The sequence below is a fragment of the Limanda limanda genome, chromosome 3 (genome assembly GCF_963576545.1).
Source record: "Limanda limanda chromosome 3, fLimLim1.1, whole genome shotgun sequence".
Taxonomy (NCBI): domain Eukaryota; kingdom Metazoa; phylum Chordata; class Actinopteri; order Pleuronectiformes; family Pleuronectidae; genus Limanda; species Limanda limanda.
Window position 1 is genome coordinate 27,480,579 of NC_083638.1, and position 24,047 is coordinate 27,504,625.

Sequence of the window (24,047 nt, forward strand, 5' to 3'; positions counted from 1 at the left end):
TTGTCAAGGTTTCTTTATCTTCTTATGGATCTGTCTGTCTGCAAAGAAGCAGAGGAAGCAAGTAATGGAGGACAAGATGACCTCTGCTACTGTCAACACGTCAGGAATCAAATCGGATTAGAACCCCTTTCATCTCCTGCTTTTGTCTGGATGATAAAACCTACCCTGTGATTGTAACTTCCCTAATCATACCCTTCCATGTAACCTTCTTTCCTTGGACCTCTCCTGTTTACATTATACTGTATGTTACCCCTGTAAATTCAAAAGCATGATGTAAGCTTCCATTCAAATGCAGATGACACACAACTGTATTTCTATCTCTTTTGAGTTACTCTGATCAAGTTGATGTTTAGACTTAAAATGCTGGAAGCCTCAAAATTTCTTCCAGTTAGATATTGACATGATTAAGCTCAAGCCTAGTTGCCGTGACAGTCACTACCCACACTTTAAAGTAAAGCCTTGGTGTCATGTTCGATAATGATCTCACCTTAAATACTCATATTTAACACAGTTGCCCAGTTGTTGTTTTCAGAAGGCCCTTACACATATGTATTTATAACACTGTACCTCAGTCACAGCTGAGGACCAAGGGTGACCAGACCTTTCTTCTCAGGATTTCCACTGTTTGGAACAACCTCCCTGTCTGGCAAACTCCTCATCCTCTTTGAGATCTCTTGTAAATAGTTGTGCTTTCTCAGCTGAATTCACTTCTAACTTTTTAATTGCATTTATTTACTTCATTTTAATCCAGCTCTGACCTTACTAACTATTTTTTCTTTTATTTTGTTTTTACTTACCTAACTTATAAAGCACTGTATAAAATGTTTCCCCAAGGCACCTACTTTTAAGGTTAAGTTTGTAAGATTCAGGTGAAATGGATCTATTGGCAGGAATTCAATATAAAATAATCCTAGTGATGTTTCTACTATTGTGTTTCATTTAAATTGTACGAATTGTTGTTTTCTTTACTATGGAATGGGCCCTTTATATTTAAATACTTTATTTTTTACATTGAGAGAGGCTCCTCTCTAAGGAGGCCGTCATGTTTTATACAGTAGTCATGTTTGGAAGGGGATGGTGAGGTGAGAGGTGTTCAGCTGCAAGATGAAACTTCACCACTAGATGTCACTTAATTCTACAAACTGATAAACTGATTAAATCATTGTGTAGTTGAATGCAGTTTTCGATAATCAATATGTGGGACTGATTAAGTTTTAATCAAAGGAAATAATTTAAAAAACTGAATAATTGTCAATACTGGAAATTTTTTTAGTAAAATTGGTTTAAAAAAGTGAAAAACTACCCTTATGTATGTCGTGATGTTGCTTCTGCTGAATTTTATTTGCATTAAAATCCCCACTGAAGAATTCACAATTAAGCCAAGTGTGCACTTGCTTTGTTAATGTGCGTTGCCAACTTTGTAAAACATTGTGTGCTGCACTTCTGAGTTTCGGTACCTGTTGGCCATGACGTCCGGCCTGTGTCTTATTTATTGCGCAGGAAAAACTTCCTCTTTCCCAAGAGACTGCTAATACTGGAGAATTTGTCATTTTACAATATAGACATACAAAATTGCAATGCTGGAGAATTACCCTCCTGCTGATCCACCACTTATCTATAAATCCACAATACTTTAATGAGCAGAAACAATATATAACCTCAACATCAGCAGCTCACAAATATTAGATTATAGACAATAGTCCTGCAACCGTAAACCACATCTGATCAGCTCATGAAGAGTCATTTCCTGTTCATATGGAAATACCTCCCCCACTTGGTTACCACCATGTGATGTATATGTCTTCTCAGCTTATTAACCGGCAGACCAACGCTGTGCATTAATCACTTTCATCACATGTGTGAGACATGATGTGGATTTTTCTCGTCACTCTTTCTTGGCTTTCTACAGCTCAAGCTCGCAGTGAGTATCTTCACCTGTGTCCTGTGTTTGATTATATATTATATTATATGTGTGTTTTATGGTTGTGTGCTTGTGTGTTACCTACCGTCTTAAACTTTTAAAGTCGGGGACTTCCAATAATGGAAGTCACTCATGAAATTGACCGGCTGACAACAGAAACAGAAACAACCTGTCTTAAATATTACACTGGAGCAGGGGTGGAATGTAACGAGGTATTTTTTACTTCGTTACTGTACTTAAGTAAATTTTTACGTATCTGTACTTTACTTAAGTAAAAATAATAGTGCATACTTTTTACTTTTACTCCGTTACATTTTGCAGCTATTATCTATACTTTTACTCCGCTACATTTCTTTAATATGTGTCGTTCTCGTTACATTTTATGAACACAGTTTCGCCAAAATGTTGCTGTGACGGAGCGGCTCCGCCAGCGCTCCACACACAGTCACACACGCACACAGTCACACACGCACACACAGTCACACACATGCCAACAAACATTTCCACTCTTCCTGTTAAAGTTCGTAGTTGATCACTATCTAACCATCAGCTACTCTGTTTAGCGCTGGGCCGACGGAGGGTGCACACTCAGCTCCGCATCTGGGTGACAAACACACACACACACACACACACACACACACACACACACACACACACACACACACACACACACACACACACACACACACACACAGTCACACACAGTGGCCGGTAAGCAGCCGTCTATGGCAAGCCGATTGAGCATTTATTCAAAATCCTTGATATCAAATTTCAGTCCCCTCCACTAGTTCGGTCTTTGTCTGCACTAGTTGGACGTTTGGTCGCACTAGTTCAGCATCTTACTGAACAAGTTGAAAAAAAAATCTAACTAGTCACTCTTTTTCAGCAACTAGTGGCACTTTTGGTCAACTAGTTACAACAGAAACCTTACTAGTAACACTGTGCGCTGCACTAGTAGAGCCAAAGTCTCCACTAGGGGGCTTTTTGCTGTACTAGTGGCCCTCTGGACCGAACTAGTAAGGCTGAAAGTGTTACTAGCTAACAAGTGAGCTGCAAAAGCTCTGACATGTAAGCTAGTCAAACATGGATTCAGCTCACTTGTTAACTAGTGGCCTCCAATTTGCTGCAGTAGTTAACTAGTGGGAGCCCAAATGCACACTTGCAAACTAGTGCAGCCAAAATCTTCACTAGTTAACAAGTTAACACCTTTTTTGCACCTTGCTAGCTAACTAGTGAGGTGCAAAATGTTTACTAGTAAGCTAGTGGGCTTGAAATGTGCAGTAGTTTGCTAGTTGCAGTGTTTTTTGACTGTACGAGCTAACTAGTGAGGCTGTAAGGGCTTACTAGTATGCAAGTGGCAGCCAAAATGCCTACTAGCTCACTTGTTACACTCCTGGACACACATGCAAATGAGGGGATTAAAATCGAAGCTTCCTATTGGCTCTCCAGCAAGAGCTCCACCCAGCAGAAATTTAACCCTATAAAGCCTGATGAGGTTTCACTGCTGTGAACGGCCAGCTCCTTGGTTACTATCCAAACAGAATAAAGCACGTACATGTGTGTGTGCGTCAGATTCATTATTTTTTTTGAACAACAATGAAACAAAGGTGAAAATGTTTTAGCACTTATTCTTATTTTGAACAGATTCCTAATAGATGTACAGAAAAGTCAAATCTCAGCTCTAGATGAACATTATTAACAGCTTAATCAAAATATCCAATAAATCGTGGTACTTTACAGAAAACACTTCAAGTCATAATCTATATTCAATCTAATAAGTGACAGGGATTTCAGTCCGTGAATCCAATAGTTTTCCCTCCTGCCTCTTTGAAAATCCCACATCAGTAAAGTCCATTTCAATTATATTCTGCTGGCATTACAGGCGCCTGTACTGCCTGCAGAATATAATTGAAACGGATACAAAAAAATTATCTGAAGGTGCAGAAATTATCCAAATACAGGAATATTCCATTGTAGGCCCACTGAAGGTATAATGCTATTATATTATGAACAACTAATCTGATTTTATTTGGAGGTCAGTGTATGTTGATCTGCTGCAGTATTTGCTATCGCCAGTAGATGGCAGAGTAGATTTTCTTTACTACTTTTCAATTGAAAACTTGTATTATACAAATGAATAAGGAAATGACTAAACTAGTGATAATAAAATACTGTGTTCATAGGAATTACACATCTGTTAACATCCAGAACGCTATTTCATATATCTTAGGATGTCAACCATTAACTGTATCATAAAACATGAGCACACATGAGCACTGCTTCCATTTTTAACCTAAGGAGTAGTATAACCCCCCACCAAAAGGGGGCGCACTATGCGTTTTAGCAAATGGAACCCCCCACGAACAAGAAGCCCTTTTCTCCTAGGATTTCTTCATGATACCTGAAGGTCCCGGATTTCGGTATGAGATAACATTAAACACTCGAAATATTAACATAGTCTACCTGTTATTATACTAATAAGGTTATTTTTCAACTAGACGTCCAACTTGAGAGTGTCAACGGAAGTGATTCCATAGTTATCTGCTACTGAAAACTCAGGTGAGTGAGGACACAAGTAGTCACTGCTAGTCACGATTAGCATCATGCTAGCGAACTATTAGCATCATGCTAGCGAACGTGGGCAAGAACTAATACTGCTGTTAAGATGCTATTTGAAAGATTACCTCTTTAAAACCAATCGGAGTAATAATATAGTGATTATTAATGTTACAACGAACTTTAGGCAGCCTGTTAAAATAGTATGCCACTAAGTGTTTAAGGTTCAGCCACGCAGCTTATGTTAAATAGCAAATAGATATGGTTTAATATGCAAGTGCACTGCAGGTGCATATAATTTGAAAAGCCAATTCATATGTGAATGAAGTTCAAGTTATACTGTGAACTATTGTCATGTTTAGTTTCAAGTATAGTGACATGATATTGTAATGATGTTATCATATAACATATTAATGAAAAAGGATAAGCCCTTTGTTTAGTGATGTGCAATACTTTATTGTTTTGATTTGTATATTATTATTCAGTGAAGCACAAGTTGTAATGTTATACTAGTGGTAACTGTGATGTTGTTTTATCATCTCAAGGTAATCTGAGTGCACCCAGGTAATGGTTACACATAAAGACAAGAAGTGAATGAGATCTCATGTTAGAAGTAGAATAAGAGAACAGACACTGATTATTCTGCACTGTGTGTTGATTGTTTTTTTATTTACACTAGAAGAACCTGAATCTGAATGATGAGATGGCGCACTTACCCCAGATCGTGGATACGGTGTGGCCAACCGTGTAATCCAGATCGAACCTGATTCGTGTATCGAGAAGACATCATACCCCAGTCCTGCCCGTCACGTAGACGGGTAGTACTGAGTATAGAGACCTAAAGACCCGGACCAGAACGGAACCATTGAATCCTCAAGCACACACACTATTCAAGGACTGTACGGACGATATCCAGGGAACTGTACATATACACACTGACAGGACTGAATTATTTACAAGATTTATATAATATTTACTGTTTCTATTTTGTGCTGTTTAATACTGTTTTATACTTTATATTGTGATTGTTCGGTGACTGTTTGTGAAACAATAAACTGGTCATTTGTTAAACTTGTTCTTTGAAATAAGCCTACCTCTCCTTCGAACCTAGGAAGATATTTAGTACTTTTTCTAACACTAGCCCAGACAAGTGCTACACATGGAATGCAAGCTCTGTCAGAATTTGAAAATGACAAATGAAAGGTTATTAATCAGCTGTCACGCTTCCTAAACAAGCTTTCTTATCTCTTACACATTTTATTGTTCTTATGTGTTTCTACGTTTCATTTCTATCTTTTGCTTGTGTTATTTGTGTTAGTATACCTGCTCTTGCTACTTGCTGCCTCTTTCGTTAATTATAAATTGTATTGCTTCGTTTTATCTTGCACTATTTGCTTTGTTTGAATAAGTTTTTTTATTTTTAGTTGTTTCTTCACTTTATTGTAAAACACTTTGAGCTATTAATGAACCCTAATGAATCAACATTTAATCAATACAACGTTTTAGGCATGGCTGCTAAAATAACTCACATGCCATAAAAGAATGTTGCTAAAAGGTTTAGATCATCACAATTCAGAGCTGGCACTTTAAGGCTTTGAAACACAGTTTGAACACTGACCAATCAAAATCCTTGTCCCGCCTGCCTCATTTGCTTACAGTCCACTTGTTAACTAGTGGACATTTGCGCCCCACTAGCTCAGTAGTGGCTGCATTGGCAGTTTCCATGTTAACTAGTGAGGCACAATTGTCCACTAGTCAAACTAGTGAGGTTTTTTTATACCTTACTAGTTAACTGATGAGGCTCTAAATGGCTCACTTGCATACTAGTGAAGCCTAAAAGTCCACTAGTGAGCTTGTTGGGGTCTTTTTTTGCCGTACCAGTGAGCTAGTTACAGTCACATTATTTCACTTGTTAACTAGTAAGGTCCAAAAAGAGCCACTAGTTAACGAGTGACACTGATGTTTCCCTGACTAGGTGACTAGTGAAAGACATTTTGTCTCACTAGTTCGACTCTGAACAGAACATGTAGGGACTTTGACCGAACATGTTGAACATTTTTCTTACATGTTGGGCATTTTCTTCAACTAGTTGAGCTTTTCTCAGAACTAGTGAACGACTGTACGCAACTAGTAAGACATTTGATCGACATGTTGGGCTATTTGTCCAACTTGTTGACATTTTGGGCACACTAGTAGCCGTTATCATCTTACTAGTTTGACAAAACTCCTCACTAGTCGACATGTGCACGCAACTAGTTGACTAGTGAAATTCTGTATTGTCCTACATGTTATCTAGTGAACCTTTAATCACATCACTAGTTAACTAGTTGCGTGCACATGTCGACTAGTGAGGAGTTTTGTCAAACTAGTAAGATGATAACGGCTACTAGTGTGCCCAAAATGTCAACAAGTTGGACAAATAGCCCAACATGTCGATCAAATGTCTTACTAGTTGCGTACAGTCGTTCACTAGTTCTGAGAAAAGCTCAACTAGTTGAAGAAAATGCCCAACATGTAAGAAAAATGTTCAACATGTTCGGTCAAAGTCCCTACATGTTCTGTTCAGAGTCGAACTAGTGAGACAAAATGTCTTTCACTAGTCACCTAGTCAGGGAAACATCAGTGTCACTCGTTAACTAGTGGCTCTTTTTGGACCTTACTAGTTAACAAGTGAAATAATGTGACTGTAACTAGCTCACTGGTACGGCAAAAAAAGACCCCAACAAGCTCACTAGTGGACTTTTAGGCTTCACTAGTATGCAAGTGAGCCATTTAGAGCCTCATCAGTTAACTAGTAAGGTATAAAAAAACCTCACTAGTTTGACTAGTGGACAATTGTGCCTCACTAGTTAACATGGAAACTGCCAATGCAGCCACTACTGAGCTAGTGGGGCGCAAATGTCCACTAGTTAACAAGTGGACTGTAAGCAAATGAGGCAGGCGGGACAAGGATTTTGATTGGTCAGTGTTCAAACTGTGTTTCAAAGCCTTAAAGTGCCAGCTCTGAATTGTGATGATCTAAACCTTTTAGCAACATTCTTTTATGGCATGTGAGTTATTTTAGCAGCCATGCCTAAAACGTTGTATTGTTTAAATGTTGATTCATTAGGGTTCATTAATAGCTCAAAGTGTTTTACAATAAAGTGAAGAAACAACTAAAAATAAAAAAACTTATTCAAACAAAGCAAATAGTGCAAGATAAAACGAAGCAATACAATTTATAATTAACGAAAGAGGCAGCAAGTAGCAAGAGCAGGTATACTAACACAAATAACACAAGCAAAAGATAGAAATGAAACGTAGAAACACATAAGAACAATAAAATGTGTAAGAGATAAGAAAGCTTGTTTAGGAAGCGTGACAGCTGATTAATAACCTTTCATTTGTCATTTTCAAATTCTGACAGAGCTTGCATTCCATGTGTAGCACTTGTCTGGGCTAGTGTTAGAAAAAGTACTAAATATCTTCCTAGGTTCGAAGGAGAGGTAGGCTTATTTCAAAGAACAAGTTTAACAAATGACCAGTTTATTGTTTCACAAACAGTCACCGAACAATCACAATATAAAGTATAAAACAGTATTAAACAGCACAAAATAGAAACAGTAAATATTATATAAATCTTGTAAATAATTCAGTCCTGTCAGTGTGTATATGTACAGTTCCCTGGATATCGTCCGTACAGTCCTTGAATAGTGTGTGTGCTTGAGGATTCAATGGTTCCGTTCTGGTCCGGGTCTTTAGGTCTCTATACTCAGTACTACCCGTCTACGTGACGGGCAGGACTGGGGTATGATGTCTTCTCGATACACGAATCAGGTTCGATCTGGATTACACGGTTGGCCACACCGTATCCACGATCTGGGGTAAGTGCGCCATCTCATCATTCAGATTCAGGTTCTTCTAGTGTAAATAAAAAAACAATCAACACACAGTGCAGAATAATCAGTGTCTGTTCTCTTATTCTACTTCTAACATGAGATCTCATTCACTTCTTGTCTTTATGTGTAACCATTACCTGGGTGCACTCAGATTACCTTGAGATGATAAAACAACATCACAGTTACCACTAGTATAACATTACAACTTGTGCTTCACTGAATAATAATATACAAATCAAAACAATAAAGTATTGCACATCACTAAACAAAGGGCTTATCCTTTTTCATTAATATGTTATATGATAACATCATTACAATATCATGTCACTATACTTGAAACTAAACATGACAATAGTTCACAGTATAACTTGAACTTCATTCACATATGAATTGGCTTTTCAAATTATATGCACCTGCAGTGCACTTGCATATTAAACCATATCTATTTGCTATTTAACATAAGCTGCGTGGCTGAACCTTAAACACTTAGTGGCATACTATTTTAACAGGCTGCCTAAAGTTCGTTGTAACATTAATAATCACTATATTATTACTCCGATTGGTTTTAAAGAGGTAATCTTTCAAATAGCATCTTAACAGCAGTATTAGTTCTTGCCCACGTTCGCTAGCATGATGCTAATAGTTCGCTAGCATGATGCTAATCGTGACTAGCAGTGACTACTTGTGTCCTCACTCACCTGAGTTTTCAGTAGCAGATAACTATGGAATCACTTCCGTTGACACTCTCAAGTTGGACGTCTAGTTGAAAAATAACCTTATTAGTATAATAACAGGTAGACTATGTTAATATTTCGAGTGTTTAATGTTATCTCATACCGAAATCCGGGACCTTCAGGTATCATGAAGAAATCCTAGGAGAAAAGGGCTTCTTGTTCGTGGGGGGTTCCATTTGCTAAAACGCATAGTGCGCCCCCTTTTGGTGGGGGGTTATACTACTCCTTAGGTTAAAAATGGAAGCAGTGCTCATGTGTGCTCATGTTTTATGATACAGTTAATGGTTGACATCCTAAGATATATGAAATAGCGTTCTGGATGTTAACAGATGTGTAATTCCTATGAACACAGTATTTTATTATCACTAGTTTAGTCATTTCCTTATTCATTTGTATAATACAAGTTTTCAATTGAAAAGTAGTAAAGAAAATCTACTCTGCCATCTACTGGCGATAGCAAATACTGCAGCAGATCAACATACACTGACCTCCAAATAAAATCAGATTAGTTGTTCATAATATAATAGCATTATACCTTCAGTGGGCCTACAATGGAATATTCCTGTATTTGGATAATTTCTGCACCTTCAGATAATTTTTTTGTATCCGTTTCAATTATATTCTGCAGGCAGTACAGGCGCCTGTAATGCCAGCAGAATATAATTGAAATGGACTTTACTGATGTGGGATTTTCAAAGAGGCAGGAGGGAAAACTATTGGATTCACGGACTGAAATCCCTGTCACTTATTAGATTGAATATAGATTATGACTTGAAGTGTTTTCTGTAAAGTACCACGATTTATTGGATATTTTGATTAAGCTGTTAATAATGTTCATCTAGAGCTGAGATTTGACTTTTCTGTACATCTATTAGGAATCTGTTCAAAATAAGAATAAGTGCTAAAACATTTTCACCTTTGTTTCATTGTTGTTCAAAAAAAATAATGAATCTGACGCACACACACATGTACGTGCTTTATTCTGTTTGGATAGTAACCAAGGAGCTGGCCGTTCACAGCAGTGAAACCTCATCAGGCTTTATAGGGTTAAATTTCTGCTGGGTGGAGCTCTTGCTGGAGAGCCAATAGGAAGCTTCGATTTTAATCCCCTCATTTGCATGTGTGTCCAGGAGTGTAACAAGTGAGCTAGTAGGCATTTTGGCTGCCACTTGCATACTAGTAAGCCCTTACAGCCTCACTAGTTAGCTCGTACAGTCAAAAAACACTGCAACTAGCAAACTACTGCACATTTCAAGCCCACTAGCTTACTAGTAAACATTTTGCACCTCACTAGTTAGCTAGCAAGGTGCAAAAAAGGTGTTAACTTGTTAACTAGTGAAGATTTTGGCTGCACTAGTTTGCAAGTGTGCATTTGGGCTCCCACTAGTTAACTACTGCAGCAAATTGGAGGCCACTAGTTAACAAGTGAGCTGAATCCATGTTTGACTAGCTTACATGTCAGAGCTTTTGCAGCTCACTTGTTAGCTAGTAACACTTTCAGCCTTACTAGTTCGGTCCAGAGGGCCACTAGTACAGCAAAAAGCCCCCTAGTGGAGACTTTGGCTCTACTAGTGCAGCGCACAGTGTTACTAGTAAGGTTTCTGTTGTAACTAGTTGACCAAAAGTGCCACTAGTTGCTGAAAAAGAGTGACTAGTTAGATTTTTTTTTCAACTTGTTCAGTAAGATGCTGAACTAGTGCGACCAAACGTCCAACTAGTGCAGACAAAGACCGAACTAGTGGAGGGGACTGAAATTTGATATCAAGGATTTTGAATAAATGCTCAATCGGCTTGCCATAGCCGTCCGGACCACTCCGTGAAGAAGGAGGAGGAGACGTTTCTTTAGTTTGAACGCCGCCACTTTATTTATTGACTCCACCGGAGCAACACTCTCATCACCTCTAGGTGCTCGTTCACTTCTCGTATCCACACACTTCTTGCGCAAGTTACCCAGGTGGACAACGTCACTCTCTGGGCCCGTTCCTTAAAGGGGCAGGCCATACCTGCAAATGTTGTTGCTTATAATTATTACTAGTAGTGACATCTGTAGAGGCATGAGTATTACCAGTAGCTATATCTGCATTCTTTATCAAAATGGCACAGCCTAGACATTGAGAGACAACCCATTGCGTGAGTACTTTTACTTTTAATACTTAAAGTAAATTTAAAAGCAAGTACTTTTTACTTTTACTTAAGTAGGATTGTTGATGTAGTACTTTTACTTTAGTATATATTTTCCTGGGTACTTGTACTTTTACTTAAGTACTAAACTTCAGTACTTCCTCCACCACTGCACTGGAGCCTGATCTGTCACTTAAAAGTCTTATCCTATTAAACTTTCAGTCTTAAATTGTGTGTCCATCCATATATTGTAGTATTATTGACTCTGTTTGTGTCTGTCACTAACAGATTTGTGTAAAGACGTCTTCAGTGTGTGCTATCAAAAAGCCTCCGGTCATCGAAATGTCCACTGGACCAGGTAACTCATAAAACAGAGCCTGAGCTGCTGCTGTAGGTCTCATGCTCCTCTTTATAAGGGGAAACACATCTTTCTACTACACAACTGAATACACCTGATTGTCCTGATTGTCCAGAAGCTCTACCCCCCTACTTTATGCAGGCACATTGCCAATTTGAACGATCTGATCTCATCACAAATATTAACATTATCTGTAGACAGAATACACCTTCTGTATTTACACAAACTACACGTTCAACAACCAGAATCAGCCGCGTAATTACTTACTGGTGTGGGGTCTGGCCACAGCATGGTGCGGAGGGAACTTCCTGTGGTCTATCCACCGTTGGAACACTTCCGCTGGTCTTCACATTTTTGGTATTTCATTATATTCTTTGGGTTAGAACGAAGAATTTTGAACACTTGCCATTTGGAGCCCCACTGTGAAAATAATGGTGGGTATAAATTATTTTAAGATACCAGTATTAGCATTTCCAGTAGTTGTGAAGTTCTGAGACAGCACTGGTAGTGTAACTTAGCTGTGGCCATTTTTCAGGTCGTCCTCCCACAGCGATAGCAGAGGAAGGATAGCATTATTTGACAAAAAAAATCGCTCTAATGCTGCGTTCACACTAAACCCCACATGGATTTTTGCTTGTGAGCCGTCACCTATTTGCCTGGTTCTCTGGAAAAGAGGAGGGAAGGACAACTGGCTGATGTGACTACAGTTGCTGTGTTGTACTTGTTGAGTAAACACCGGATGAGCCAGTGGAGTTGTGTGTGGGTCTACAAGACCACCTGGAGACGCACACAGCTCTGGGAGCTTTGTCTGGATGACTGTCATTTCCAGCGCTACCCAAGACTAGTGACTGGTTTGATCACCCTTTAACTTGGGTTGGTGCCAGGATCGAGTCCAGTGAGTTTCATTATCAGCACTGGTTTGCTTTTGCGATATTGCGTCACGCAGATTTTTCACCCAAATTCAAATATTTCAACTAGAGCGACAGGCATAAATTACACAATGGATAAGAATTATGCATCTTTACTTGTGTATTGAATAAAAAAAGCCAACTTTAAGGTAGTAACAATAGTATACCACTTTATAACTTCATGATTGTTGATAATGTGACATATCTGTTGGTAGGTGTTATGAAGAAAAAATTTCAAACTGTATCCAAGGTCGCCAGCATATGCCAAACTTCATTCAGAAGTTGGTGAACGCATCTCAAGAGGTGAGTCCATGTGACTGGGACCCGGCTCTTGTCTCTTCTGGTTCACAATTGCTTTTTAGTTTTTTTATTGGCGGTAAATGTATCTTTCATGTGTTGTGCACTAACAAATAAGGAAAAAGGGGGAAAAAGTAGTAACTAATGTCTAGTAAACAATGGTTTACTGCATCTTGTTACAGATTCCTGTACATATTTTGTATCACATGCATAACAATAGAGCAATTCAAATGATCAGATTAACAAATTCAATGTCCATCAATTGCTTTGTAGCATTTTTTCTGTGCTTTTGTGTTTTCTTGTGACTTTTAGGCAGAAGCGTGTCCCACTGACATGCACAGGGTTCACATCCCATCCTCAGCTCTTCAGAGAAGCAGAAGTGATGAATCTCAGATGGAGGTGGTGCTGGTTGCCACGGTGATCAACAGCACTTACTTTACAGTCAGTAGGCCTGAAGCTATTAAGGTAAAACATACATTTCTTGATTGCCCCAACAGGTGAATTGAGGACGTTTTTAAAACCTTTAAAATCAGATGGATAAGGAAAAGAACCCTATAGCTAGAGTTGGTAATCCTGGAAAAGAGTAAGCAAGAGTAGGACACACTTTGAATATATGCAACCGATCCCCCCCCCCCCTCCTATTGGCCCTCTCGTTAAAGCTACGCCCTGTCATGCAGAGTGAGAGCTCGGGCAGGCTGCATGCAGGTTGTAACTGCTCGTGGCTGTGTTTATTACAATCCTGCGAGGGCCACAGACACCAGTTTTTTTTAAATTTTTTTCTCAGACCACTTAATTTAATTTGATGGTTACAGGGACGGGAAGAGGATTTCAACTAATAAGTCTTAAAAAAGTGTTTTTGAAAGAAAACACCAACCCTGCTTTTAATGTTTTTATGCAATTAAATAGACTTTTACTATAAGTATAATTATACATGGTAACAATTTCCCATAATGGTATTTTGCATTGATTTCCATGAGCTGTGCACTCGAATCAGCAGCTGTGTACAATGAAATGTATAAAAGTCATTACTCTTGGAGTGATAAAACTCCTCTACATGTCTTGGAACCTGGTTAAGTTGCAATTTACCCCCTATGCCACATCTGTCTTGTCATTGCAGCTGAGGCTTAACCGTCCAAAAGCAACGAGGAGAATGGTCGTACCCGACCAGTGTGATCACATGCAAGGCACTGTTATGGGAGGGTTAGTGCTGGCAGTGAGGGCAGGGAGCCAGCCTGTCGGTAACCTGCCTCAACCTATTAAACTAACCTTCAATCAGACCCGACAGGTAAAATGGAAAATGATAAAGCAACAAGAACTAATATTGACTTAGACAATAAAATTCCTCTGGTCTTGATCGACTTATGAATATGTTTCAGATGGAATACAGGACCTGTGTGTTTTGGCAGGAGTTAGACAATGGAACAGGTGAACGACAGGTCATCAGAATTTGTTTCTTTTAAATGGAAAATTTACAAATAATGATCATGTGTGCGTGTGTGTTTTAGGTATTTGGAGCACGGACGGCTGTAATACCAATGACACTGGTGCTGAGGTTATTTGCAGCTGCAACCACCTCAGTTTCTTTGCTGTGCTAGTGGTAAAGTAACAACATATTTTTCTCAGGTTATTTCATCAAACACATGTCACCTGATGCTGCCTTAACCTCTGCTCTGTAACTGTTTCTGTTATACACTATGTATTCCATTCAAACAAATGCTGCACTTTTTTTTCCATATGCAACTACTCACCATTACTTGCACTATTTTTGATGAAAATTAGTGTCCACTTACACTTCTGTATAACCTATTCCATTTTTAAAGTCACCCATAATCGTCCATATAATATAGTATACTATTGTGAATATATACCTTTTTTATCTATTTATCTTTAAATATGCTATTTAGTCTACTACGGTGAATAAATACCCATTTAAACATATCATTTTATACTAACGTTCAATTTTGTAGACCATACCTGCCTTTATATCCATATTTACATTTAATGTAGTAAGTGAGTAGTGCGGGTTTTCAAAACCTAATCTTCTCATGCAACCTCCTCCGGAATTCTAAAATTCATTCTGAGGTGAATTTTTGATATATTCTTCTTCTCTTTGTTCCAGAACCCTAATTTGTCAGTGGATGAAACTAATTCTATGAGTCTTAGCTACATCACCTACATTGGATCAGCCCTCTCTGTTGTCTTCGCAGTGATGAGCCTGATCATCTTTATATGTCTACAGTGAGTTTTCTTCTGTTTTATTCTCATATTATACTTATAACAGGGTAGATTGTAATAAATTATCATAAATACCTGTAATAATATGATCCACAGAGGTGACATCTTCTGTCCTATTTGTCAAGGAACTGAAGTGAGACAGGGATGATACCTGTGTTACCAGTGTTTTCTTCCCCTGCAGAGGTCAAACCAAAAGGCAGATAAATTATCATTAGCTGCTCTCAGACATGCACTGAACTCTGCGAGATCCTCTGGACATTCTCTGGAGGGGCTGTTTGTGTCAAAGCTAATGTCAGAGTGAGAGCCTCTGGACTTTCTGTGGACTAACTACAGCCAGTCAATTAGTATAAAGTTAGCAGAAAGTTTGAAAGATCTGATGTGAGAACACAGCAGCAGATCCTGTGAGTGATAGATGCAAAAAGGAAAAAAACTAAACAAAAACAAATATCTCAGGATAAAAAAGGGGTGATAATGGCAGACGCCAGTGTTGTGACTTGTGACCTCTGCAGCAGAGTTATCCCGTTATGGGTATGGTAGAAGAACTATCCTGTCACCCGTTATGCATTATTTCTGAGGCCCAAATATCACTTCTGCAAAGAAACTTGCACTTCCTTTTCAAACACGCAGTTGGGCATGAGAGCTTGTTAGTAGAGAAGGTTGTTTTAGGTCAAAGAGGCTTATTTTTACTGTGGACCGCAGGTGAATAGAAACTGTGCATGTTCTCTTTTCAGAAGGAATGTACCAGGAGTTTTGACATACTTACGGTTTTATTTCACAAGCCTATAGTCACACGGCAGTTGCCTGAGTGTAGCTTTTGTGTGACCACTTTGAGATGTTCACTTTTTGAAGAGCAGCAACCCTCTCACCACTGGTTTCTGTTAGTGAAACCACTAGAATATCAGCAGCTACATTGTAAGTGTGTGACTAACATATTTTTTGACCAATATGGCAAGTATATAGAAGTCCACTTGGCTCATAGGACCATGCTGAGGAGTAAGTGTCTGCTAAGTTAACCTATTGAAGAATGATCATGATATTCTGTCTGCTGTTTGTCTTTCAGACAGCGTCGTCCAGAGAAGGTTATCGGTGTGCACATGCATCTCTCAGCGGCACTGCTCTGCCTCCACCTCAGCTTCCTGTTGTGCTGCTTCTGGGTATGGCTGATCAACGAGGACGATGAGGGCTATGTTTGTCGCTTCCTGGGCCTCTTTTTGCACTGGTCCCTGATGGCGACCTTCTGCTGGACGGCTCTGGAGGGATTCCACCTTTACCTCCTCCTCGTCAAAGTCTTCAACATCTACGTCAGGAGATACCTGCTCAAACTCAGCTTGGTGGGATGGGGTGAGTGGCGTTAACCACTCAGGTTTTGGACCATTAGTTACCGTATTTGCATGTAATGTCCTCTATGGCAGGGTTATATCGATAACGTCAGGTTTAATCTGCAGCTGAATCCTTCATTTTATTAAGTTGCAACCAGGGGTGGACTGGCCATCTGGCATACCGGGCATAATCCCGGTGGGCCGTTGACCCAATGTGGGCCGGTCTGGTCCGCTATGTTGTTTTTTTGTTTTTTTTCTCTTCTTCCTCTCTAAATTCCCTCCAATTGGGCCGGCCAATTGGCTACAGAGGGCTAGCAGTGTGTTGCCAGCATCGACACATATTATTGGTCTATTGTTTGTCATTGTCAATCAATCATGGGCTGACAGGCTCAGAGAGCCCTGACAATGCTGTCAATCACAATACAAACCGGGGGCGGGAGTCGCGGGACTGGCTGCTGCTGAGACAGAAACTTAACTTAATGGATAATAAGAGTAAAAAAACGCCCGGGTGGCGCTGAGAAGCATCGGGAAAAAAAGCAGAAGTCTCTGGAGGTGGAGGCTGCTAAATATGCCAAATAGACGGACCTATGTGGTGCCGGGTTCACCAGCCCAGCAGCAGCAGGTGCGCCGGGAGACGAGCGAGGAGGACTCGACAATGATGAGCGAGTGGAGGCAGACATGTGAGCGCGCATTTTCAATTTTCAATACACTCTCCAAACTGGCTCGTTACTTGAGCAGCGGAGGTTGGCGTCGCACGCCTCTACCCACGGCGCACCCCCCCCTCTCTCTCTCTCACTCTCTCTCTCTCTCTCTCACTCGCTGCCCCCTCCCTCCTGAGATGTGCAGGTCCCGGTGGCGTGTTTGCCGTCGGGGGGGGGGGGGGTTGGTCTATCCCTCCGCAGGTTCACCTTCAGAAATCTTGTTACGACTTTTACTTCCTCTAGAATAGGATAAGAGATAGTGTCTTATTTTGTGTGCCTAGATCTGGTTTCCCTTTGCTGAGTTATCATAAGGGGCATTGTGTATCACTCTTGCTACTGATGAGAGGTCCATGTTTAGTGATATTTACAGAATGTCTTAGTGGTTATACTGCGGTTTATTAATGTTCTTGGGCAGACACAAGAGGCACTTGTTTATAGTTAATTCTTTGTTGTCTCTAGATGCACTGGTCCATTACTATTTGAACCTCAGCATCTAGGGTTCAAAATTGGTAAAATTATACATTATATGCATATTGTTGTTGTAATTTTTCAGTCAGTTGAGTTAAATCTTGAGGAGAAACATTTTGGGTTGTTTTGTGTCTGTAAAGACCTACTATAAAAAGAGCTTTGCATTTTTTATTTTAGTTCTTGTACTTTTGATACTTAAGTACATTTCAACACCAGATACTTTTGATACTTAAGTACTTTTAATATGAGCTACTTTAAGACATTTAGAAGACATAAGTTACGTCAATTTAATGGCAGATGTGCTCGGCTAATTATGTGGGCCGGTCTGAGCCAAAAAATGCCCGGGCCGTTTTGTTCTCCCAGTCCAGCCCTGGTTGCAACCCATTATAAAGTTCCCCATTGGTTTGTGAAACGCTACCAGCCATGTTCCAGTTTGAAAACTCAGCGTTTTAGTCTAGACGGGCAGAAATAGAGATGATTAGAAACAATGCAGGTTCCTATCAAATGACGCCCTTCTCGAAGAACCAGTGTGGAACGTAACATGGATGATCAATTACAAGAGCTGCTGACCATTCTGTCTTTGCTAATAGTTGTTGGGTAGTTAAATTCTGTATTTTACAACGATACCACTGTTTACATGAGTTATTGGAGCAATCTGCGAGACTTCCGCAACTAACGACCAAATGTCAGTGTATGTGAGTTTTCAACTGATGTACGTTTTAAGTATGTTAGGGATTAAAAGTGGTTCAGAACCCAAAGACCATTTTAGTTTCAAAACACTGCAGTATGGTTGTAGTCAAAGGGGCATGCAGTAGCTGTAAACAATACAGATATCAAGACATTTAAAACTATATCTGTGACTTTGAATGGTAAACTTTATTTTGGTCTTTGAATTCAATTATGTAATATTATGAATTGTGCTTGATTTCCCGCAGGTCTGCCTACACTGATTGCAGTGGTTTGTGGAAGTCTTGGTGTTTATGGCAAATACAGTCTAAGCGATGCCGAAAACCAAAATTCAACAGCACAGATGTAAGAAATCCCTTGTGATTGATTTTAAAAGTCAACCACCCAGTTTGCTTTGATTCTGCATAACTTGACTTCAGTTACATGTATCCTCTGCTTTGTTCCAAATGTTATATGTTCTATCTCTATATGATAACTGACAGCTGCTGGATGAGGAGCAAGTTCACACCGAGCCTTGTGGTCCGTTACATCACAACTGTGGCCTTTCCATGTATGGTCATACTGTACAATGCCTGCATGCTGGGGCTGGTGGTGTTTAAGCTGTGGCGCGTTAGAGGAAGGAGTCAAGATGCTGACAGCAGCAGTTGCTGGAAGAAGTTGAATACAGGGAAGCGGTTATGGAAGGACTTTGTCACAGTGCTGGGCCTCAGCTGTGTGCTGGGGTTATCCTGGAGCTTAGCGAGCACCACGTACATCTCCCTCCCTGGGATCTACGTGTTCACAATACTTAACTCCCTGCAGGGTCAGTATGAACATGATCATCAGTATATACAGTGCAGCAATAGAGTATACGTGTTGTACGGATTTGCCATAAGAATTCAAAGCCTTTATTTTCTCGTCTCAGGTGTATATCTGTTCCTGTGGTCCATGGCTTTGACCTGCAAATCTCGATCCGACAAAGACTCATCTATGACTCACCCATCCTCTCAGAAAATGACCACTCTCAATAACTGATCATACATATTTGTATATGGTACTGGTGTGTGTACATACAGTACCATCTGTTGCCTATAATAGGTGTTTACTGACCTTTGGACCTTTTGGTCAGACCTAGTTAACTAACATTGAATAAATTTCAATCAGGAGAGAGAAAAAAAGAGACTAAATAAATTAGAATGAATTGGAATTTAATTTGAACAAGAAGAGCAGATTCTGTTGCTCGGACCAAAGCAGGAGGTACAACGCCATGGAGGGAGGAGCTTCGGAAAGAAAGGAGACGCCCCCCCCCCCAGTGCGCTGATACTCAGAAATGAGGAATGGAGAATGAAAATAAGACTCAACTTTCTGGAAGTGGCATCAGAAACTCTGCTGTGGCCCTGAAGTTCAAAACACAACTTTTCATAAAAAAAAATGGACAGTGTGGAGGAGACAAGTTCTTCTGACAGTGCGTGTGTGCACATTTTTACTAGGCAGTGTTATTATGGAAATGCAAACACTGTTGGCTTGTTATTTTGGTTGCTGGCACATCCCCAGACTCCCTGTTTCCTAAAAGCGTTGCATTGTTGTTACAGTCTACTATTGTTCAGTGTTCACCAAAGCAGCAATTCTGATCCATTTCAGTCAAATGACCTTGCTGTCTTAATTTGTAAATGTAAATTCTTCAAAATGCTGGTGTAGCCAATTCTGGAAGATTTGAATGTAGCTATTATCTGTTTCTTTTGAATCTCTACCAGGTTAATATCAAAAGTCACATCAGACACACTTCACTTTGAACTGTGTATTGCTGTACATCACTGAACTATGTAGACTAGGCTCATATTTGTGCATGAATATTGAATGAAACTCATTTATTTGAATTGTTCTGTCGTGCTTTATGAAGTTAGTGTTCGATTCTTTTATTTTTTTATAAGTCTTCACCTTCTCATGATATAAAGACACAAAAAACTTCAAATATACAAGCCATTTTCTCTAATGTTATACGTGTAATACTTTTCCCTACAGGATGTCAAATTTATATTTTATTTTTTTCCATGGCTTTTGTCTTATATTGTAGTTTCAGTGTATAGACTTTAGTGATATCTAGTGGTGAAGTTGCATATTGCAGCTCAACATCCCTCACCTCACCCTACCCATCCAAATTTAAGAGAGAACCTGTGGCAGTTTCTATCACTGCACTTCAAGGTGACAGTTAAACCTGTTCTACTTGCTGTTCTACTATACAAAAAAAAAGTGGACAAAAGAAACACGATGTCAATTTTATAATTAAAGTCAGCTTGAAGTAACATTGGCAGATGAGCACCGGCTTATTCAAGATTCAATTTATTAATCCATAAAACCATGGAAATGAAGGTGACCAATACACTGTCCAGCCACTGCTGATTACAAAAGATAAATAGAGATAACAAATTGAAAAAACAATTAACTAGAATATTCAATGATAAAACATAAAATACAACATCACATTGAAGCAAATCATTTGTAGTTTTCGAATTTGTTTCAACCCTGGAACAAAAAACGAAATACTTAATACACAACATTAGATAGATTTGAATCACTATGCTCTATTATGTCTAAAACAATTAATAACAATGTGAAAGAGGATTGTGAGGTATGCTATGTGCACCACTTCTGTTATTCTATCTCTGTTAAGCTATAATAATACTACATTTATTTAGCACAACATTCTGCTATGAATGGATTAGAAATTGCATATCTACACATCAAGACTGCTAAAAGTAAAAGTAACCGATACATGAAACAACTCTACCAACATTAACTTGGCCAAAACAATTAAAAACAATGTTAAAGTGTGTGGATGATTATTGCCACAATATCAATGATAGCTTTATACAACATCAGCTTCATGAACAGGAGAAATTCTGAGACTGGCAGAGTTTACACCTCCCTCGTTTAAGCAAGGACTGAAGAACGGGTAGAGTTTGTCATTGAAGGCGCAGCCAGTGAAGGAGTAGATAATATCTGCAGTGTCAACGTCATGAAATGAGACTAAACCCTCCTCATAATCTACAAACACCCCCACCCTCTGAGGTCGCGATTTCAGCGAGAGAAAGATGTCAGGGTCGGCAAGAGCTGTGTACTCATTTCCATTCCTTAGCTGCAGGGTCCAGTAGCCGGCTTTTGGGCTTGATATGATTCGTCCTTTCCTGTTTGCCAAACCACTGACCACTCCCAGATCCCACTTTGTCTTCCCTTTAACCTCGACTTCACAGTAAAACCTACCGGAGGCGTAACTCTGCCTCCCCAAGGCGAGGACGGCATAAGAGAATCTGTCCGGGTTGTCTGGAAGAGTCGGCTCCACATCACTGTAATTCACTTGTTTCCCATCAACAGACAGGGTGAGTGCGGGGTGCGCCGTGTTAGGGTCGAGGGTCACGTCCACTGCGTACTGCTGCACCCTCTTTAGTTCAGCCTGGAGCAGGTCCCTTGTGTGTTCGCTGAGTGTCTCTTTGAGGCGTGCCACGGCTCTGGCCACGGTCCCCTCAAACGATGGCTGATGGAGGCTGACTTTCTCCCAGTCTTTAGTGCGTGAGAAGGTCCTCAGGGTTGAGGAGGTCTGGAGGAGGTGGAGGAGATCATCAGAGTGGGACAGCTGCTTAAGCTCACAGTTTCTCCTTTTCAACTCAGAGATCTCCCGATCAAGCTCTTCCATAAGGCCCTTGGCGTGATTTGCTGTTTTCTCCTGTTTCCTCTTGATCTCTTCAGGGAGCTCGGACAGATCCGTCTCCAATAGCTGCTTCAGGACAGTGAAGACAGGTACACCATCTGCTGCTGCTTTGTCTGCAGCTTTTTTGCTGAGCTGCACTGACCCACTGAGCTCCAGCACCTTCAGCTGCCTCTCCTCGATCATGCACTGAAACTCAGCCTCTGTACTCGCCAGCTTAGACTTCTCTTCTTCACATTCCTCACTCACGGCTACAACATGGTGTGAGTTGTGGTCAGGCTCATTGCAAAGGTGACACACACACATCTGGTCTGTCTTGCAGAACTGCTCCATGAGTTCATTGTGCTTTGTACAAATTCTGTCTCCAAGGTTGACCAGGGGCTCGATGAGCTTATGACTCTTCAGCCCTGACACTGTCCGATGTCGCTGCAGGTGAGTCTCACAATACGAGGACAGACACACCAGGCAGGACTTGAGAGCCTTCAGCTTGGTCCCAGCGCAGATGTCACAGGGAACCTCACCTGCCAGGGCAACTTCCAAGGATTTTTTCCTCAATTGAGCAACCATCTCAGATATGAAGGTATTGACGTGCACCTCAGTTTTAGTGTCGAAATAATGTTTGCAGACGGGACACCGGCGTGATCTATTGATTCTCCAGTTTTCAATGATGCAGCCTTTGCAGAAGTTGTGTCCACACTGTGTGGTGACGGGCGCTGTGAACACGTCCAGGCAGATAGGGCACAGGAAGTTGTCCTCCGATAGCACACAGTTGACGGCTGCCATGCTGAACACACTGGGGCCTAGAGTATGGATTTAACATAAAGTTAGTACAGGAGTGTTGAATTATTAGACTGTAGATATAAGTCGTCTCATGTGCACATGCTAAAACTACTGATGTATACAGAGTTAAAATGTGAACTCACCAGCAGGAACCAAATTCCAATTGTTCTTCGTAGGAGCAGAGTCTTGAATGGACTGCAGCTGTCGCTCCAATAGCCTTCTTATGACACTGGCGGGGGATGGGACTTCAAATATTCAGTGTGGCCCCACCTCTTCCTTCAAAGTGTCTTTGTTTGTGTGCGTGTGTGTTAACTACAAAATACCGCTGAAGCTGTTCAGCAAGACTGACCAGATGAGGCTGTTGGACAGAGGGTGAGTTTTAGAAGACACATCATAAAACAACATAACACACTACAACATAAGACATAGAAGATCACAAAATGAATTAATGCTGAACTGCTGATCCCATTATTTCCATTCCACTATAAATACAAATTTACCAGTTCTCTAATAGATCCAATCTTCACATGGCTATACAAAGTCCTTCCTGAGTATAGGTTTAGGATTTGGTAAATCACACCATCAAAGTACTTAATCCTTCTCCTCGGTTATTTGAGCCCCATTATTCTTTCAATGTGATCTATAATTAATTTTGTCATGCCATTGTTTTAAGAATTTGCCTAAAACAGACAATGAAGAAATTAGGTTTCAGGTTGTTGTGGCTGTCATATGGTTCGCTGTAACAGTTTATCAAAAGGGTGCCATCTAATGACTACAAATAAGTAAATACTTTCATCGTTATAAGTATTCATTATTTGATACAGTAAAATGCCTACATTAAATTTGAATGTGGCTCCCTAAAATAAGCCTTGATTATTGAATATGCAAAATAGCAGTTGTGTTTGATTATGTTGTCTTCAAATTGTAATTGAATCTACTCATTTTTATCATACTTATAAAATGGATTCCCAAAACACTGTATGTTACTGTCTAATGTCATCTGCTTATTTCACACTCATGTATGTTTCAATCAATAATAGTCACACTAGAAAAAACATGTGTTCCATACTCACCACTATCCGATGGAATGGTTTCTAGTCGAGTTTGAATGTCGGGGCTGCAAAGCTGTTTACCAACGAAACCAATGAAAGTGTTAAGTGGACTCAACATTTCAAAATTTCTGTGAACTATCCTTCTCAGATCAAAGGCTTTATATCAAAGGTAACATCAAAGGATAATTTGTCCGTTACCTTTGATCTACTGATCAATAAAAATCTGACTCAAAGGAATCACAGGATTGTTGTCTTTTTAATGTTGTTATCAGTAAATCAAAGATAGGACAAGTTATCTCACGATATTTTATTTACGTTTATTATTATTTCCACCGGCTCCGCTGTGCTGG

At 39.9% G+C, this 24,047-nt stretch overlaps 2 protein-coding genes and 2 long non-coding RNA genes across 6 annotated transcripts; 2 read left to right on the forward strand and 2 right to left on the reverse strand.

The window, feature by feature from the left end:
• Nucleotides 1-1,831: 1,831 nt before the first annotated feature.
• On the forward strand, nt 1,832-19,423 carry LOC132998772 (adhesion G protein-coupled receptor G3-like). Its single transcript, XM_061068518.1, has 12 exons — nt 1,832-1,921; nt 11,499-11,568; nt 12,692-12,779; nt 13,086-13,238; nt 13,891-14,058; nt 14,150-14,198; nt 14,279-14,370; nt 14,893-15,011; nt 16,069-16,349; nt 18,432-18,528; nt 18,666-18,985; nt 19,088-19,423. The coding sequence occupies exons 1-12, from the start codon at nt 1,867-1,869 to the stop codon at nt 19,195-19,197; spliced, it is 1,602 nt and encodes a 533-aa protein (XP_060924501.1). The 5' UTR covers nt 1,832-1,866; the 3' UTR covers nt 19,198-19,423.
• On the forward strand, nt 3,009-5,554 carry LOC132998614 (uncharacterized). Of its 2 annotated transcripts, none has more exons than XR_009677991.1 (3): nt 3,009-4,341; nt 4,420-4,480; nt 5,157-5,554. It is a non-coding gene; the product is annotated as an uncharacterized LOC132998614 (long non-coding RNA). The 2 variants fall into 2 exon arrangements; XR_009677992.1 differs by having other exon boundaries at nt 3,014-4,341; nt 5,160-5,554.
• Nucleotides 7,980-10,525, reverse strand: LOC132998604 (uncharacterized). 2 transcript variants are annotated; one of them, XR_009677989.1, is made up of 3 exons: nt 9,193-10,525; nt 9,054-9,114; nt 7,980-8,377 (listed from the first exon to the last, which is right to left on the reverse strand). It is a non-coding gene; the product is annotated as an uncharacterized LOC132998604 (long non-coding RNA). The 2 variants fall into 2 exon arrangements; XR_009677990.1 differs by having other exon boundaries at nt 7,980-8,374; nt 9,193-10,519.
• A 1,579-nt stretch (nt 19,424-21,002) lies between the features above and the next one.
• On the reverse strand, nt 21,003-22,651 carry LOC132998947 (zinc-binding protein A33-like). Its single transcript, XM_061068701.1, has one exon. It carries the CDS (start codon nt 22,646-22,648, stop codon nt 21,029-21,031), a length of 1,620 nt encoding a protein of 539 aa, XP_060924684.1. The 5' UTR covers nt 22,649-22,651; the 3' UTR covers nt 21,003-21,028.
• Between the last annotated feature and the right edge of the window lie 1,396 nt (nt 22,652-24,047).